The sequence below is a fragment of the Rhagoletis zephyria genome, unplaced genomic scaffold (assembly GCF_001687245.7).
Source record: "Rhagoletis zephyria isolate East Lansing unplaced genomic scaffold, Rhagoletis_zephyria_1.1 Rzeph_scaffold_05577, whole genome shotgun sequence".
In the NCBI taxonomy this organism is placed as follows: domain Eukaryota; kingdom Metazoa; phylum Arthropoda; class Insecta; order Diptera; family Tephritidae; genus Rhagoletis; species Rhagoletis zephyria.
Window position 1 is genome coordinate 1 of NW_016162660.1, and position 14,119 is coordinate 14,119.

The following is a 14,119-nucleotide window of genomic DNA, read 5'->3' on the forward strand; positions in this document are numbered from 1 at the left end:
TACATTAAATAAATATTTTTGTTTGTTTTTGTTTTTCTTTATACGCAGATGGGTATAAGCCTACCGATGCTGATCGCCAACACCGCGTCATTAGACACGTGGAATACGGTCGGACAGTTTTCGCCACCAATAAGCTCTGATCGAAATCAATTACGTGTTCCCTTACCTATGTCCTTCCCGAGTTCACAAAGTGAACTGAACGCTTCAAGCAGCGCAACACGCAGCCTTTTCGGCGGCAGCAGTAACAGCGACATGACTGCCAGTCCACAGAAACCAATGGATACGTCCGATATTGAGGAGAGAGAAGAGATGTTGACAAAACGAGAGCGCGCTACACCATCGAGCGTGCACAATGCCAGTGCCGGAGGTGACAGTGGAGCGGTTGGTGGTAGTTCCGCTGGTGGTGGTGCAGCGTCAGGCAGCAACAACTCTGGCAGTGGACTTGCGAGAAACAGAAGTAGCGTCGGAGGTGGAGGTGCTGTCGAGCGAATCGAAGGAGGTTCTAGTCCCATACCAAACACAAATACAATGGAAATGCACGAAAAGCGTCGACGAACTACTCACGATCAAGAAGAATTAGACATTAAACGAGAATTGGTGGACTACTTTCACGCGCCTCATCCTCCCGCCCCACCCGATTCGCACCGATCGTACAGTTCCACCGACGATAATCGCTTAGGCGGTGTAGATCCGGATGATTTTGCTCAAGACTTACGCGTTAGCGCCGCTGCTGCTAAAGGCTTAGACTTTAGTCAGTTTGTATTGCCGCGCAACCTACGACGCTCCTCTGAATCTATTGATGAGAAGTTCGCTCCGCTAAATATGCGTAAACTAAATTCCGCTTCGACGAGTGCCGCGAGTGCGGGTCAAATGCTTATGAATTCATTATTATCCAATGAGAGTTTGTCAGAAGAGACCGGCACTACCGCGAGTGGGCGTATAAAGAGCGGATCCCAAGAGGCATCCACATCTGCCGCAGCTGCAGCGGCTGCCCTCTACGCTGAAAGTCTCAACAAGGACGACTGCGACTTTATCGGATCAAATGTCACGCTGAAGCTGAGATCGATGGATCGCACCCAACGAATCATAGCCGAGAAATTGATAAGTGAAGTACTTTTCTATGGACAGTTTAACGAGCTGGAACGCAGCGCACATATCCAACCCAAGTGACAACCGCTATTAAAGCTTCGCAAAGGTTTCTAAACCTAACGGCAGCACACATCTACATATGTACATATGTGTGTATGCATATTAGGGCGGGCCAATTTATATGGATAGATTTTGTTTTCGACATCGTTCCTAGCAAATGCGGATTGCTTATAAAATTCTAACAAAAAAAATTCCTCCAGATCATAACTCTAAAGTCAGTTTCGAGCCTGCGCAATTTTAAAAGAAGATATTTTTAATTGATTTGCTGGTTTTTTGATACAAAGAATTAATTTTTGATATCTAGTTCGTATTTAAAGAACCGCAAGATGGCGCTACAAATCAATATCCCAGTCCAGTTATTAGCTCAACAAATAGGGGTAAGCTTACAATAATTCGCATAAAGCTGAAAATTGCTACGAATGTTGCGAACACTATTATGAATGAAATGTCAAAAGTGTCCATCGATCCCATGTCTGCAGAAAAGGTATTCAAGGTCAAAGGTCACATAAATTTATTTACGGTAAGGTTTATCATAAAAATTGGTGAGCCGGAAGTGTAGATCATCATATAATTATCTATAAAGACTGTTATAACATTTTTCTTCCTAATGACTACGATTTCTGAAATATATGTAGCGATTCAAAATTGTAGAAGATGGTGTGTACTACTTCATAATATGCAAATCATAAATTTGTATAGAAACTTTTTGTATGTATCTCTACTTAAGTGCTCATAACTTATACGTTTATTACTCAATTTAGATGAGTAGGGCCTTATTGCATTAATGAAGAATCATGCTTTGACGTGCAGGAATCCAAAAGTCGATATTTTTACCGAAAGTTACTTTTTTTTAATTATGTAAAATTGTCGATTGTCAATGATTAGCTCCTAAATCCGCCAGCTATATAAAAGCAAATATACAATTAAATGAGTGCACTCCTTCACATCTCTAAAAACCGAAATTTGGCTATATCTCAAAAACTATTGCAGTTTATTATATTTTGACAGATTCAGCGGAAAATTTTACATGACAAGTAACCCCCACTTTTCTCCATGAGTACCTATGCGATTAATTTCATATATGTACCTCCGTACAGCTTCATGAACTTTTCCAGAGATATGCATTTTGTAAAACTCGGTTTGTATGGGTGGTGGCACGCCCCCTTTATATATCTAAATATTTTTCAGCCTATAACCATCCTTGGAAAATCTGCAGTAGGTGTCCAAAATTTCAAAAAAAATCGTAAGAGCCGTTCTGGATCTTTGTGAACAGTAAAAACAGCTTTAAAAATATACATATATGTTTATATTCGTATATATTTGCTTTGTATCGCCATCTTGCGGTTCTTTAAATAAAAAAAAAAATAGCGGCAATTAATGTTTTGTATCAAACAATTCCCAAGCACCAGTTTTTATAAAAAAAAACTTGTAACACTTTAGTAAATGCTAATCTGCATATTAACTTGTATTAATTAAAGATATCTTCTTTTAAAATTTCACCGGCTCCAAATTAATTTTAGAGCTATGATCTGAAGGACCTTTTTTCTTGGAATTTCATGTAGAATCCGAATCTGTCCGATGTCGAAAAAAATTGGACTTCCCTAATGTACATCGACCTTCACACATACCTTTCGTCGTTATCAATGCAAAAACCTATATTTGCCATTCTCTTGGAAACGCATTAAAGTATAAACAGAATCAAATCGCTCATAAAAACTCGTCGGAAGAATATTCGCTGCCGTATTAAAAGCGACAACGAAGTTCGTCTGGAAGTGTAGCTCTGTTTCCCCACTTTTCTAGCAGATAATTATCAGCAAAACCAGAATGATAAAATTTGGTGATTCATCTATGCGCTTTTGTATTTTTATATTTTTTATTTGTAATTCAATTGATGCGAATTTCGTTTCTCTTCCGTCTTACTTGGTGAAATGTTGCGGCGAATATCACCCGACGGCATCGCCGCTCCAACCAACGAAATTCGCACAGCGATTTGGTTCTGTTTATGCTTTTAGTTTGCTCTCAGACACACCCGCAATTGTAAAATTCGAAGTCAATTGAGGGATTCACAACAGTGTCGTAAGTATCGTATTGTTGTATGTCGTAAACTTTAAAAGCTTAAATAAATGTTTAGAGAACTTGAAACGACAACCAACTATTCTTTAACACCGCAAAAATTCTCAATATGACTTTGAGGGTACTTTGCGGACCTCCCTTTAATATATTTTTTAGGCGTTTAAAGTTTACGACACCGTTACGAATACTTACGAAACCGTTACGAATACTCCAAATATCTTACAAAAAATTTTTATTACTATATTAGCATCTCTGGAATAGTCCGGGCCTTTTGCATTGATTATCGCTATACACACCGGAAGAAACATTATCCGATATAATTTTTCTATCCAACAAATTTAACGCTCGAATAACACTAGTCTACAGGCAAAAAAGGTCAGAGCGCCATTCAAATTGCTGATTCCGGATATACCCTTCGTTTTTTCCCCAACTAAAAAAAGTATATCTGAAATCTGCGGTGGAGAACAGTTTTGGCATTTCCTGTAGACTTGTGTAATGTACCACAAACAACTGCTGTATGGTGTTAATGAATACATATATACATACATGCATGCACACATGCATATGTTTTCATGATGATTATACTTATATTATATACTCGTATTTGTATAATTTAAAAGCATCCATAAGAACGTTACACAAAAATCCTTACAGTACAAATTTCAATACATAATATATATATATATATGTACATACATATACACATCAACATTTCTGGGTTTGCAAATTTACAGCTGCATTTTCTTACTTGTTTATATTTGTTAATGTTTTCAGCGATTCTTCCGAAACAAAGAATTTTATGAAAAGTTCAATTTTAGCGTTCATAGTAGATTTGCATATACATATGTACATACATATAATAAACCATATTCGTAGTCCTTCCTTCGAATCGATGGACTACAATTTACCCCATTTCTGCTACATACTAGACGAAATGTGTCTTTTTCAAAAAATGCCCTATGACATACCCAGTAGGAAAATTTCAGGAGTTAAAAGCCCCTCCGAAAGACCTTCCTGAGAGTCAAGAGACCTGCCACTGTACATTCCTTTCTCCTTTCTGTTTTTGTATGGAGTGGCACAAATTGAAGGGCTTCTTCTTTCGCTACCCATGTAAGTTGCTTCTTTCATTGTAATGCTAAATAATATAATTTTATGCATTCGCGTAAAATGTAAATGGGATGGGCACTTCTAGAAGGCATGCAAGGAAGCACTTTTTTCAGCCCTTCTTGGGTACGACTTGAAATGACTATAAAATCTAATTTTGGAGGTTTTTCTTTTACCAAAAAGGGCAATAATTTAGCACTAAATCCATGGATATGGCGTAAATGATGTGTTTTTACCTATCTCCATTAGAAATGGTATTACTTTCATCCACAAATATTCAAATATATTTGCAAATCGGACTGATATTAGATCGCACAACTTTCGGAACGGGTCTGAATATCTGCTATTTATTTTAGGTATTCGTCGCACCCTCCTGTTTATTAGGTTATCTAGTTATTTGGGGTATTCACAACGGTTTCGTATCTCGACATACGCTATCGTTAACTTTAAAAGCTAAATAGCCCAGTTATGCATACTTGCACTGCTATACACCATTTTTAAGTAAAAATCTAAACTCAACAGAATTCTACATGTTAAGTGCTATGCGTTGGGTAACCGCTTACACGCAAAGCCCGTTGTAACAGATTCTTATGTGACAACTCTCATGCAAAGCTAAGTATGCATAACTGTTGTTCCCCAACAAACCATTTTTTAACACGGTGAAAATTCATAATATGACTGAATAAAAACATAATAACCGGATAACCCGATAACCGATAAAGCGTATCTATGCAAGTATGTATGTACATAATTATTATTATTTCATTAAAATTACAGTTAGGGCAATATGTAAGCTTGTTATGTGTGCTGTGTGCAATTCAATTGCTACCCAAATTTAAATTCTATTGCAATTTTCTCGGAATCAAAAACCCGAATTTGCAGTTTTCACAAAAACTACTTTCTGATTTTTGAACCCATCTGGGTTTTAATAGTCATCACTTATGTCAATTCTAACTTTATTAAAATCCAATAGTAAATTCCATCGTACAGTTTCATAAGTAAAAACACTATCAGCTGATTGCCAAAAAATGCGTACAGCTGAGATCAGCTGTTTTTTGGAATGTGCTCTTATCTTTTACAATTTCTTTCATTTCTATTACAATTTATTTTATTTCTATTACAATTTATTCAAAATACACTAACACACTGAACCAAAAACACCAATACACCAAACACACACCTACAGCGTGCCACAAAAAACGGTAAGAAGAAGAGTTACTTTACTTATGGAACTGTGCGATGGTTATTTCTACTAACCAGCCGACAGTCTTAAGTCTTAAGGGCCGACTATAATATGAATAAGCTGTCGTAACTGACTGTCAGATAATGAACGAAAAGCCTGTCGAACACATTTACAAGGTAGTGTAGACTTTTTAGTGGCTATATTTTACTTACATGTGTTCAGTATTGCAGTTTCCAAATTCAAAAAAAAATTACAAAACTTATATTAAACTAAACTAAAATTTCGGAGCACTTCAAAATCAACATTTGTCAAGTTATGACCAATATTCACACATACCTATGTCAACAAGTGGCCGAAAATATTTAAAAAATTCAATGCTTGAAGGCAGGTCTGAACACGCTTTCGACTCAGACATAGGCAAAGTAGCCTTTTGAACGTACATACATATTTACATAGAATTCTACTCATTTGATTGTCGGGTTACGCCGGAATATTGATAGCAATTGCAAAGCTAACGAGCTGTTAAGGAAAGGTAGGACCATCGACAACCTTCTGGAACAGGACTCGGTGTTCTTACACGATTTGTATTTGCATCTTCAAATGTGACTTTTTCAATACATACATAGTATGTAATCGCGTATATGTGTCAAATGCACAGTCTCTATTTAACTATTTAAAAATACGTTCTTTGAAAACGAAATAATTTAAACTCAGATGATTATATTTGTGTGGCAGATGAAAATAGAAACATTTCTATTTCGTATGTACGTGCATCTGCTTTGTACGGAAACAAATTTAATTTGCCTTTACACGATATGTATGTTGGCATTCCCATATGTAAAAAGTGGCATGTACACATGCAAGTACATACATATCGTATAAGAACACCTTAATAAGATGAATTGTATGAAAATGCACAAAGCATGCCACATAGATCGTTGAAGCTGCAGCGCGACGCCCATCTTTTTGCGCGCTTTGACAATCAGCCGGCTTAATATTTATTTTGTTTCGTCCAAATTCGAGTTTTCACGTAGAAACATAAAACTTATTTACATTGCTGATATTTTTGAAACAAAATATTTAAAATCCACCGCAATTTTGAGGAGTAAAAAAGCAGTACAAAATTTGTTTTTTTGGCGTTCATTGTGGCATACCTTTTGCATCTTTATCTTGCATCAGCTTTAGAGTTTCAGAATAAGACTTATTCGTGTATTCGTACGTTTGCATACACTTGCTTATTCATAGATTATAGTCAGCCCTTTAGGTGGATTTTATTTATCAGACTTATTTTTGTGAAAATTGCAGATAAGAGGGTATTGACTATATATGTATGTGAGCCTTCGATATATATTCCAAGAACTTTAAATTTATGGACATACTAAAATTAAAGTCAACTCATACCTCGCTTTAGCAAACAAGGAATTCATGGCTTCGTTTCTGAAGAATCGCAGTAATTTAGTTTACAGGAGTTGTACTTTTATTTGCCAATAGCTGTAATTCTTACATAAATATTTATACATACATATGTATGCAAATGAACGCCTAAATTCATAAAAAATAAATAAGTGCTTTATAATTCGAAAATTGTTGTACGAAAATGTCACTTTATAAAGCCTGTGAAATGTATGTACATTATTTTTTATGAATACAGTGGAACAATTTCATGCCACTTATTTCTCAGACAAAGTTGTCCAGATACAAATACAGTGCAAGTAATCAATATATTAAAATCAAATATTCACATACATACATACATATGTACATATGTACACATGGACATGCATTGTGAATACATAAAACAAAGTCAAATAATAAAGAATAAAGTCAACGAAAAAGAGCCGAATCAATTAAAAAATAAATTCAAAGAATTATGTACCTCGCTTATTTGACACGTCGTCTTTTTATGTATTATACCTTTGTCTAAAACAAATATACATTGTACATACATACATATATATATAATTAAGTAACTCTACTTTAAACAGAGAAACCTATTGGATAAGTAGAACTAGAGAATTCAACTGTGTTTAAAATTAGGAATTTCAACAGTTATGGTTTTGTACGTTTATTATATATTTTTTCTATGGTGTAACTATTGATATATATATTTTTACTGAGAATATACACTTCATATATATTTAAGGAGTTTTTACAATACACGAAACGAAATGATACCCAAACTAAAGGTGTGAAAATGTCTGCAAGCATACACATACATACATATGTATGTATGTGCATAAATGTATTATAAATTTGTTGTATATTATGATAGACTACATGTGCACACAGTCGTACAAACAAAGCTCATCAATGAACCGTAAAACAATATCAGTCACAGATTTGTGTTATAAATAGGGAAGACAAAAATATACAAATGCATATTATGGACACAAAATGCATATTTTGGCCGAAAAGGCATAAAAATGCAACAAAAAAAAAATATTATTTTGCTAATAAGTTAATTAATTTTCGCATAATTTCACCGGACAATACATTTGCGGAGATAGCCAGGGTTGCTGGCGAGGTTTGTTTAATTGACAAAAAGAAAAAGCTGACAAACAACGGAAAGTCCCCTTATTTTCTAGTAAACAATTTTAATATGCTTTTTTGGTAGTTGAAAAATTCAATAAAAATGTTTCGTTTTTAGCGAAAGCTGTTTCAACAGTTTCACAGTGTGTTGCGCACTGAGCAGGGAATTTTATTCTGTGTATTCAATAAAATGTTGCAATATTTTCACCTGGAGAATTGTCATCTTTTAAATTCTGTCCAACAAAGTATTGTGACGTAGAGCGTTCATTTTCAATACATACATATGTATATGTAAGAAAGGTGTATTAAACAAGGTGTGACTGACAACTCTGGTCGGCTCTCTTTTAAGATACTGTTATGCCAAAAAATATAAACAACCGATTCAAAATTCATAAAAAATTTTCCCAATTTGACTTTATAGGACGGTTCTTCTGAGAGCAATGTCAAATTCAATCACACTTTGTTGAATACATTTTATATGTGTTAATCAAAAAAAAATTTGGTTATACATATACATTTTTGGGGCATATATCAAGCATATTTTTAATATTTCGGAGTCATTTTAATGATCGATATAATAAAGTTTTTTGTGCATATTTTTGTCTTCCCTAGTTATAAGTTATGCGTTTTATCATATACATACATATGTACACATATAAGTATGTACATATTCATACATACATAAATTATACGTGCAATGTATGTATGTATGTATGTCTATTATAATTCAATTTATGTATGAGTACTCTATGCTTGAATGACCGTATCGTAAGAAATTATAGTATATGTACATAAGTACATACATACGTTGTCGCTAAGGTGATTGGAATTTATAAATGTCTACGAAATCCAACGATAAATCCGGTATAAAATTTTATAAAATAACGTAAAGCTCGTTCCTTAGGAAATATGCACCTACGCAAGGAGGACATTCCTTTGAACAAAACTACAGGAACCACAAAAACAAAACATATGAGTATAAGACATAAAAGCAACCACAAAATATAAAAGATAAAATGTTATATTGTACCTTGTTTAACTGGACTTAGATGTAAGAGTTTTTAAGTTTTATTTTGATACGTACGTACTAGTTAGAAAGATTTTTAGAAAAATAATTACTGGCAAGAATTGTAAAACCAAAAACAAAGTTTAAATACAAAAATCTAAAGGAAAATAATAAATGTGTACCTACGGTCTATTCGTGTCGAGAATTGCATATTGTTTTATTTGGAGCTAACTTTGTGGTACGTAGCGAAGGACACCACTCGTTAAAGATGTGTCATATTTCCCATATTTGAAAGAGAAACTAACTCATAACTAACTGTTTTCGCCATCTGAATACGAACTTTAAAGTTGTTATAAAGTCGTTTGAACGCATTTACTTGCATTTTCAATTTAAATTGGCCCCGGGTTATCGAAGATCGAAAGTGAAATTCGTATTATGAGCTATGCAACCATGTCGAAATTTTCGTTGAGTATCGAATTTTCTATTTCCCTTTATTTTTTTTTATTTTGAAATCAAAAAATATTTAGAGGTGGCTCAAAGTTTTCCATATATTTTATATGGGAAAATGCTACAGAATAGTTAAAAATCAATATTTTTTCTACCAGAAAACCCTATTTATCTGCAGGAGATTCCCAATAATAATAACCAATTGTTTANATTTCCCTTTATTTTTTTTTATTTTGAAATCAAAAAATATTTAGAGGTGGCTCAAAGTTTTCCATATATTTTATATGGGAAAATGCTACAGAATAGTTAAAAATCAATATTTTTTCTACCAGAAAACCCTATTTATCTGCAGGAGATTCCCAATAATAATAACCAATTGTTTATTTAACCAAAAACCCACAAAAACCCCGAAAAATGCAGTGGGGCGACCAATAAAAAAATCGTTAGTATTAAAAAATGGTTAAATAAACAATTGGGTATTATTGAAAGTATCCTGAAGAGAACCAGAGTTTTCCGATCGAAAAATATTGATTTTCAAGAATTCTCTTCTCTATCCAGAATTGCAGCGGGCGACGGTAAAGCGGTCGACGGTTAACCGCTGTCAAAATCAAAACTCACGAAGACATATGGAATGGCACATAATTGCGGTAGCAACATTTTTACCGCCCAGCGAGGGCGGCACATTGTTGATTGTAACAATTTCTATTATTTTCACAAGTTTGCAAATGCTTTTAACCATTACTTAGTCCGTTCCTTTGAACTTCGGACTAAAACCTGTGGAAATGTCAAACTACAATTTTACTCTCTCAAGTCAAGTTACAGAATAGAGCCCCTGATTTGGCTGAAATATCACTAAATAATTATTAAAATCTATACATATTCAAACAGTTCGTTGTTTACCTCCATTTTTTTTACAAATATGAGGTTCTTTGCTTTCACCGCTTTCGGTTTTTGTTTCCACGTGGAAATCAGCTGATCGTTTGACACTTTTCATGACCTTACAGAAAAAAAAAAAACTGCGGACTAAATCCTGTAACTTCTGACTAGAAACACTTGCTCAGTTACTCTATCAAAAGTGTTCCCCCTTACAGGTTTTATGTCAATAGGAACGACTTCCTGTAAGTTCTGACTAAATCCTTTAAACCGGACTGCTATTGGAACAGACAATTTATTTCCAGCAAATATACACACACGCACGTACCAAACAAATAAAAATATTTTAATGAAAATTCCCAAATCAAAATGACAGTTAACGGAAGCCGTTATCAGCCGCAATTGTGTGTACTCTGACCGATTTCACTGCGGTAAGTGAACAGCCGACCGCTTTACCGTCGTCCACTGTAATTCTGAGTAGAGCTTAATACTAATTTTTTATTGCAACCCGAAAAAATAATAACTGTTTTTTTTTTAATTTCGGGACGTTTTCAAATTAGAGGTAATGAAAGTTGGCATCAAACGCAAAATATCTGTGAAGTTTCAAGAGTGTGCCACCAAATTAAAAAAGATGGCAGCATGCAGGATATCTGTCGCAGATATTTTCCTAATTTTTCAAATTAACGATTCTCTGATTTTAAAAGTTTAAGATACCTGAAAATGTTAAAATTAAGCTTTTGTAGCATCAGCGGGACTTGACGGATATGCCATACATTTTTGAGACTAAATGTTTCCAAGGCTGACACTTTAGTAATCAAAATTTCATATTGCATTGTCGAAGACTGCCTTGAGGCGGGTGCTTTGCGATCAAATTCAGTAAATGTGCACAGTATGGAATGTGCGCTGAACCGTTGTTCCATCAAAGGTATGCGTTCTTCGCATATAGGCGATGGCAAATAAATTGCGTGCCCTTGTCTCATGTTGCCGAGTTTCATGTCGTATCCAGGACAAAATGAATCAAAATGAGTAAAATTAATGTGGAATTCCTGAACCGCGGGCCTGACGGCCCATGCTATAATCCGACCCAGATGAATATACTCAGCAAGATGTGCAAGCTAACTTTCTTGTGAAATTTGATCTTTGCTTTACTGTTAAAATTTGGCTCAACGTTTGCAGCGGGCAAAGTCGCGGAATAAGTCTAGTAAGATTATAAAAACTCTTGTTTGAATGTATAATATTATTTAATACAAATTAAAAATTAAATTAAATTTGAATTTACAATTGTAACAGTCTGTTCATTAACGTTGGGAGGTAAAAATACCCGACCACCACCATCATACACAGAGTACACACACACATTCCCATTGAAGTCCATCGATGTACTCTTTTATTGACATTATAAACAAGTAGACATTCACATACATAAATTGAAATTGTATATGTTTAAATTGGGAATCAAAAATGCTTTACTGTATTTTGGTTGTTAAGTATCCAGTATTACTGCTTTTAATTTACCGTCCACAATTTTTGTTACAAAAATTTTCTATAACTCTTGTTTCCATCGGAATATGAATTGTGCTTAGTTATAATAGCTGGAATTCTACAATGAACTAGAATTTAATTCGGTTCGCTCTCTCGATAACCGCTATTGCAAAACCCTTGTAATACTCAATATATATTTAAATAAAAATACATAAAACGTTGGTAATTTTATTTTTGTTTTAAATTTCCTTCGAATTTGCGACAAGACAAGCAACGGTAACAATTTGGTTTTGGTTTCATTTTTAACTTTTGCACAAATGTATCTCCGCCGCTTGCTTTGTTGACAAATATCCTACGAAAAAGATTGTGGTTGTGATGTGAGGTGTCCATGCAAAATTTAAAATTCAAATCCGAATGATGCCCCGGGTCCTGTTCCACTGCTAAATTGGAAGAAATGCCGGAACATTTGATTTGGATCCAAATCTGTAAAAAAAAACAACATTTAGTTTTACGTGCAGAACGCCAGGTAAGGAAGGAATGATTGGCCAATAAATTTTTAAGAAAAACTGAGTGCGTGCTGTTGTTCTTGCAACAGATACAAATTCCTCAAAGAGTTTTTGGGAAGTGTTGCTGGAGTAAAAGTCCTTGGCCAGATATAAATCTGGGTCGTTCCGGTTACGTAGACCCGACTACAGTCCCTATGCTCGGAAGAAGTGAACTTTCATAGGAAAAAATTCCAGCAAAGAAATTTGCAATAAATATTCTATTATATTTGGTTGCGCAATATTTGCGCAAGCTTTATTTTTAATCCCCTTGTTTATAACAATTTGCTAATCTTTATCCTTATCTTTACCTATGTCTATGTCATTTCTTAATCTTTATCTTTATCTGTCTTTGTCTTTATCTGTATCTTTATCCTCCATCTTCATCCCCACCTTAATATCTAATTTTCACCTCCATCTCTTATTTTAAAGTTCATCTTTGCCTCCATTTACTCCTTGAACTCAATCCTAATTTTTGTCATACATATTTTTATATTTGTCTTTTATTTGTGGATTGCCTTTGAGTACGCCTTCGCGTTTGTCTTTATGTCTGTCGTTATCCCTATATTTATCATTATCTTTGTTTCTGTGTACATCCTTGTCTTTGTCTCTAACAAGGAGGCATTGAATACAGACTTTCGTTTTCTTTTTCGTGTGCTGTTACAACAACAACAACAACAACAACCACCTTCAGCTTAAGCTTAGCTTAAGAAATTTCACTTCAATAAAATCATTTAGTTAGTTGTATTAGTTTTTCTGTCGCTTCGATTCATACGTGTAAAAGTGCTTCTTTGCAACCAATGTCTCCCTAGTCTGGATTATATGAAACTTGCATAATGTTCGTTAATATGACTGCGGGTGAAAGTGAAAATTAAACCGCTTGATAACTTAAAGTATTTTGATGTTTTAGCTTAAAATGATCTTGTGTATTTTTGTCAGTTTGCATATAAATTTATTTAGTTCCTTGAGGTTAACACGACTTTTACACATTTTAATTTCAAATTAGCGGTAAATTCACTCTTGAAATTTTTATCTACTATTTAATGAGCTATTTTAACTAATTGTTATGGACTTGAAATAAGTCTTTGCTTGTATTCGCTGGCTCTTGTTACTTATACTTACCTTGCTCTTGATCCTCTATATCTTGACCGCTATCATAACGCATTTTTTTCCGTTGATCTGACAAAATCGCATAGGCCTCCCCAATTTCTTTGAATTTCAGTTCCTCTTCTTTGCGTTCTTCAGCACTACTATTAGCATGCCGGTCCGGATGGTGCACTAATGCCTTCTTTCGGTATGCCTTCTTTATTTCGTCTTCGGTTGCGTTGCGAGAAATACCAAGGATCTTGTAGTAATCTTTACGCTTCGACTTCTTGAGTGCAAGTTTTGCATCGCGCAATAGTTTCTTGATTTCGGGAGTTTTTTGAAACTGCAAAGCAGTTTCGTAGTCATTCACGCACTCTTCGAATTTCTCTAGGTCATTATAGCAGCGCGCACGTAAAAGCAAAGCTTTCAGATATTGTGAATTGATATCCAAAACTCTTGTGCAATCAGCGATAGCATCACGCAATGCACCGATTTTCGAGTTTACCAATGCACGATTGTATAAAAGTTTCGAATTTATGTCCTTGTTCAGCTCATCTATCTTTAGTGCATCTGTGTATACAGTTTGTGCCTCACGGAAACGACCAGACTTAAAGAGGGTGTTGCCATTTTCCTTCATCTCTTTGA

General features: G+C 34.6%; 2 protein-coding genes across 2 annotated transcripts; one reads left to right on the forward strand and one right to left on the reverse strand.

Moving 5' to 3' along the window:
- The first annotated feature begins 6 nt into the window (after nucleotides 1–6).
- On the forward strand, nucleotides 7–1,331 carry LOC108372251 (uncharacterized). The gene has a single exon (XM_017627899.1). It carries the CDS (start codon nucleotides 49–51, stop codon nucleotides 1,168–1,170), a length of 1,122 nt encoding a protein of 373 aa, XP_017483388.1. The 5' UTR covers nucleotides 7–48; the 3' UTR covers nucleotides 1,171–1,331.
- Nucleotides 1,332–11,728: 10,397 nt separating this feature from the next.
- Nucleotides 11,729–14,112, reverse strand: LOC108372252 (dnaJ homolog subfamily C member 7-like). Its single transcript, XM_017627900.1, has 2 exons — nucleotides 13,511–14,112; nucleotides 11,729–12,329 (listed from the first exon to the last, which is right to left on the reverse strand). Exons 1-2 carry the CDS (start codon nucleotides 14,109–14,111, stop codon nucleotides 12,244–12,246), a joined length of 687 nt encoding a protein of 228 aa, XP_017483389.1. The 5' UTR covers nucleotide 14,112; the 3' UTR covers nucleotides 11,729–12,243.
- Nucleotides 14,113–14,119: the final 7 nt, after the last annotated feature.

Excerpts from the sequence above, each read along its gene's own strand:
- LOC108372251 (XM_017627899.1), top strand. The coding sequence starts at position 49 with ATGGGTATAAGCCTACCGATGCTGATCGCCAACACCGCGTCATTAGAC.
- LOC108372252 (XM_017627900.1), bottom strand. The coding sequence starts at position 14,111 with ATGAAGGAAAATGGCAACACCCTCTTTAAGTCTGGTCGTTTCCGTGAG. Across the intron at positions 12,330-13,510 it reads TATAGAGGATCAAGAGCAAG|ATTTGGATCCAAATCAAATG; the intron begins GTAAGTATAAGT and ends TTTTTTTTACAG.